This window comes from Brassica oleracea, chromosome C9 (genome assembly GCF_000695525.1).
Source record: "Brassica oleracea var. oleracea cultivar TO1000 chromosome C9, BOL, whole genome shotgun sequence".
Lineage (NCBI taxonomy): Eukaryota > Viridiplantae > Streptophyta > Magnoliopsida > Brassicales > Brassicaceae > Brassica > Brassica oleracea.
In genome coordinates this window covers 33,608,015-33,611,897 of record NC_027756.1, presented here as the reverse complement: position 1 = coordinate 33,611,897, position 3,883 = coordinate 33,608,015, and the positions used below count along the sequence as shown (strand labels likewise).

The window sequence follows — 3,883 nt, the reverse complement described above, 5'->3', positions numbered from 1 at the left end:
TCCTTTATATATTAAAAGATAAGCTTTGCAACATTTTAACTATGACATGTGTCATGAAAAGATTGCTTCATAAAGTCTCTAGAGAAGTATGTTGGTCCATTAAACATATATTATATACTTCTCAAAAACTAACCATAAAATTAATTAACAATCTACAATTATTATTTTTTTTTTCCTTTAATAAAAGTTACGGAATTACCAAAAAAATATATATATATATTTGACAATTAATGATTTTAATAATAAAGATTTGATAACAATTTACATATCTTCCATTACTTTTAATGTTATATTATTAAAATAAATTAAATAATCATATTAACCATATAATAAAAATTTAGATTTTTTCGTATATGTTATATTTTGAATTTTTAAAATCGACTATAAATTACGAAAACTATTAAAAGTCTCACATTGAAAATTTTATGATCTATAGTTTAATTTTTTGTTATAATAAAATACAAATGATAATAAAACTATATGTGTAAAAATCACATTTAATAGGTATTCAAATTAATATATATATATATAGAGAGAGAGTTTGACATGATATAATTATGGCTGAACAGTCAAAGTTAGTATTCAACAATTATTAGAATAAACATTTATTCTGCACATGTGAGGGGGTAATCACCTAGTTTCTAGTATGCCATGTCATATGTTTTAGTGAAAGTGATTGTAAAAAATACATGTGTGAAATCACTTTGCAAATAATGTGTATGAGATTTTTGATTATGTGTCATTTATTGTTAATTTTGATTTAATTGGTTGTTTGTATTTTATTTTGTTGTAAAATAAAGTCTAAAAACAATAAATAATCTTCGAACCAAATTTTATAGAATTTTATTATCTAATCTATTATTTGAGAAATGATTTTGATTATTTGTCACATTCACCATAATTTTAGGTAATTTTGCTTCTTTGTCATGTTTTGACGTATGAATCTTCAATTTAAAGTTATACAATTATTTGAACTTTATTAAATAAGTAGAAGTAATGATTAAGATAGAATTCTACATATTTTGCTTAACCAATCTTTAACATCATATTTGCTATAGGATATATAGCGTAATATATTAATCTATTTTTAAGAGAGTTTAATTAGTGAAAACTTTGGGTCTGACTGCTGACCATTGAAACAAGAGGAACGAATAGAAAATGAATGTAAAGGAATAAAATTGCAGAAATGAAAGTGAATGGTTGTTCCTTCTCAAATTTAACAAGGAATACTTTTGTTCTTTATTTCTCTACAAAAAAGGAATGGTAGGGAATGAGAAAAAAAATTTATTCCTTGTGAATGGTGATATTTTTTAGGAACGTTAGGAAATGCATTATTCCTCGCCATTCCCTGGTCACCATTCATACCATTTATCTTATGTAATTCATAGTTTAATTATTGTTCTTCATTCTTGATCAAAACTTTAAGATCTTCATATTTCTCAAACAAATAATACTAATGAACTAAGTTTCATCTGTATGGTGCCGTTAGGTTAATTTCATATATTATAAGTATAACAAGTATTGTATTCTTAGTACATGTAAGAATAATTAAATCAGTAAAAGTAAGAGATGGAACATAATTTTAACAAATATATTCAAAAAAAATTTATGTATTATATTATATTATATTATATTAAATATTCTACTTGACGCAGTCTTTAATGGGGTATTTTTTTTTTTTTTGTAACAGGCTTTCAATTAAAATGAAGAAAAGAAATACAAGTATGATTTTTAGCTCATAAGTTTTTTAAAGTTTTCGACAAGCATAGAGTTAAAGAACCCTAGATGAAGATCCACAAACGAATCTTAAGAGAAAAGAAACATAAATGTATAAACTAGTGGTTGTTGTAACCTCGGCCACGATGACCTTTTTTACCTCTTCCACCGACGTTCGTCCATTCCATTTCTTGCATTTTTTGTGTTGGTTTTATTGCCCTCCCACCTCTAGTTGTATTATAACTTGAGGACGCACCAACCACCTCAAAACCAGATCCTTTCTCATAAGTTATCGGGGTCTCCGGTTCCCTATAGAATTGTTGTGGAATGTGGGTGTGTTGAGCTGTGTGGACAATTTGTTGCTCATTTATAAAAGATTCAGGGTCCTTTGAAATGATAGATTGTGATGGAATGACTTCCATAATAGGTGAATAAGAGAGAGCAACACTTGCTTCTGCTAATGTAGGGATAGTGACATCAATCTCTGAGCAAGAAGTAGAATGTACCTCATGTGATTCGGTGAATGGAGTGGCAATAGCCACCTCGGAAGGTGTTGCAATCGAAGACTCTCCTAGAGTCTCATGCGCTTGGTGAGCAGATGGGGAGCATGATTTACGGTCCAAATGGTCCACAAGTGTATTGGCTGAGTTCTGTACCAAAGTAACTATATCAACCACCGGGATCTCTTCATTACTGTCAAGAGGTTCCTTAGTAACAGGAGCAGCATCACGAGGATTAGGAAGCTGTAGGCACATTTTCTCCTTATGGCCTAATGCTCCACATCTATCACAAGCGGTAGGAATCCAAGAGTATTCAACCTCTACTAAAAAAATATTGCCTTGCTTGTCATCAAGAGCAATTAGCTTTGGGAATGGTTTATCCAACTCAACTTCCACTAAAATTTTTGCTTCTCCCATAAGTGTTGGATCTAAGTGTGGCTTGTGTGTTAACATCGTTCCCCCAAACCTGATGCTATGTGGCTAATGCCTAACCTAGCGAAGCATGAATCCGGGATGTTCTTAAGAGTAACTCATACCGGTAGCGTAGAAATCTCAAGGATTTTGAAAGAGGTTACTGGATTCCAAGGATATACAAAGAGGAGACAATCATCGACGTGCCACACACCTCGCTGGATAATACACTTACGAGTATTTTCATGTGGGATATGGAATAAAAAAGTGGAGTATATTTTTTCATGTGGGAAATGGGGTATATTTTTTCACCACTATACTATGGATATTCACAAGGTTTTAAACCATGTTATTACTTTTCTATATATAAACAAGAAGATTTTCATCTCATATTTTAATGTGGGCATATACTAGTTTCTAAACATACTTACTCTGTCAAACTGTACAAGCTCTCTAATTCGGTGACTTTGAACTAACATTTGTAGTTCCAATAAAATTCGTCTTTGACATGTGAATACACTATGAATTTCATAGTGTTCACAAACAAAAATATCTACGATTCTAAGAACATGTCATTATGAACCTCTTCGTCATAAACCTTATTAGAAAATGGTCAAACAACATTTCAGCAAAAAAATGAATTCTAACATTCTCCCGCATAGCATGGTCAATAACTGAAATGACTACATGAGCTAGTCACTAGATCTAATTTTAATGATTTTTCTCAAAGCTGACAAAAATTCGTATTAAAATTTCTTTTATAATATTTAGGGGGGGGATAGGAAAAGTTGGTAAGTTTTAAGTTATTTGGTACTTGGGTAATTTACCGTTTTTATTTGCTAAATAGGTAAATCTGCTTTTAAGTCAAGATGAAAGGTCCTCTAAGGGCTTTTTCAAATCGATTATTTGCAAATATTGTTGGATCAATTAATTAAGGCCAATGAGCTTCAAAATTAATTGGGAAAATGTGAATATAAATAGGTCACTTGGTGGTTGTATTAAATGAAATAAGAGGTGAAGCAACATCCCACATCGGCTGAGAGAAGAAAAGTTGAGTAATATATATAAGCTCTTGTATTATGAGTGGTTAAACAGCTCAGTGGAAGAAAGAGCTCCTCACGCGCGCGCCGTCGCGGCCGTCCGGCCGGCTCGGCTCGGCTCGGCGTGGACTTGGTCTCTTGGTCTTGGTCTTGGTCTTGGCGGAGGCCCAATAAGAATATTCTTTTTGGACCAAGTTAAGCTCAACGTTTTGCCAT

At 31.7% G+C, this 3,883-nt stretch overlaps 1 protein-coding gene across 1 annotated transcript; it reads right to left on the bottom strand.

Annotated features, from left to right (window-relative positions):
* Nucleotides 1-1,835: 1,835 nt before the first annotated feature.
* Nucleotides 1,836-2,669, bottom strand: LOC106314839. The gene has a single exon (XM_013752654.1). The coding sequence runs from the start codon at nucleotides 2,667-2,669 to the stop codon at nucleotides 1,836-1,838; it is 834 nt and encodes a 277-aa protein (XP_013608108.1).
* Between the last annotated feature and the right edge of the window lie 1,214 nt (nucleotides 2,670-3,883).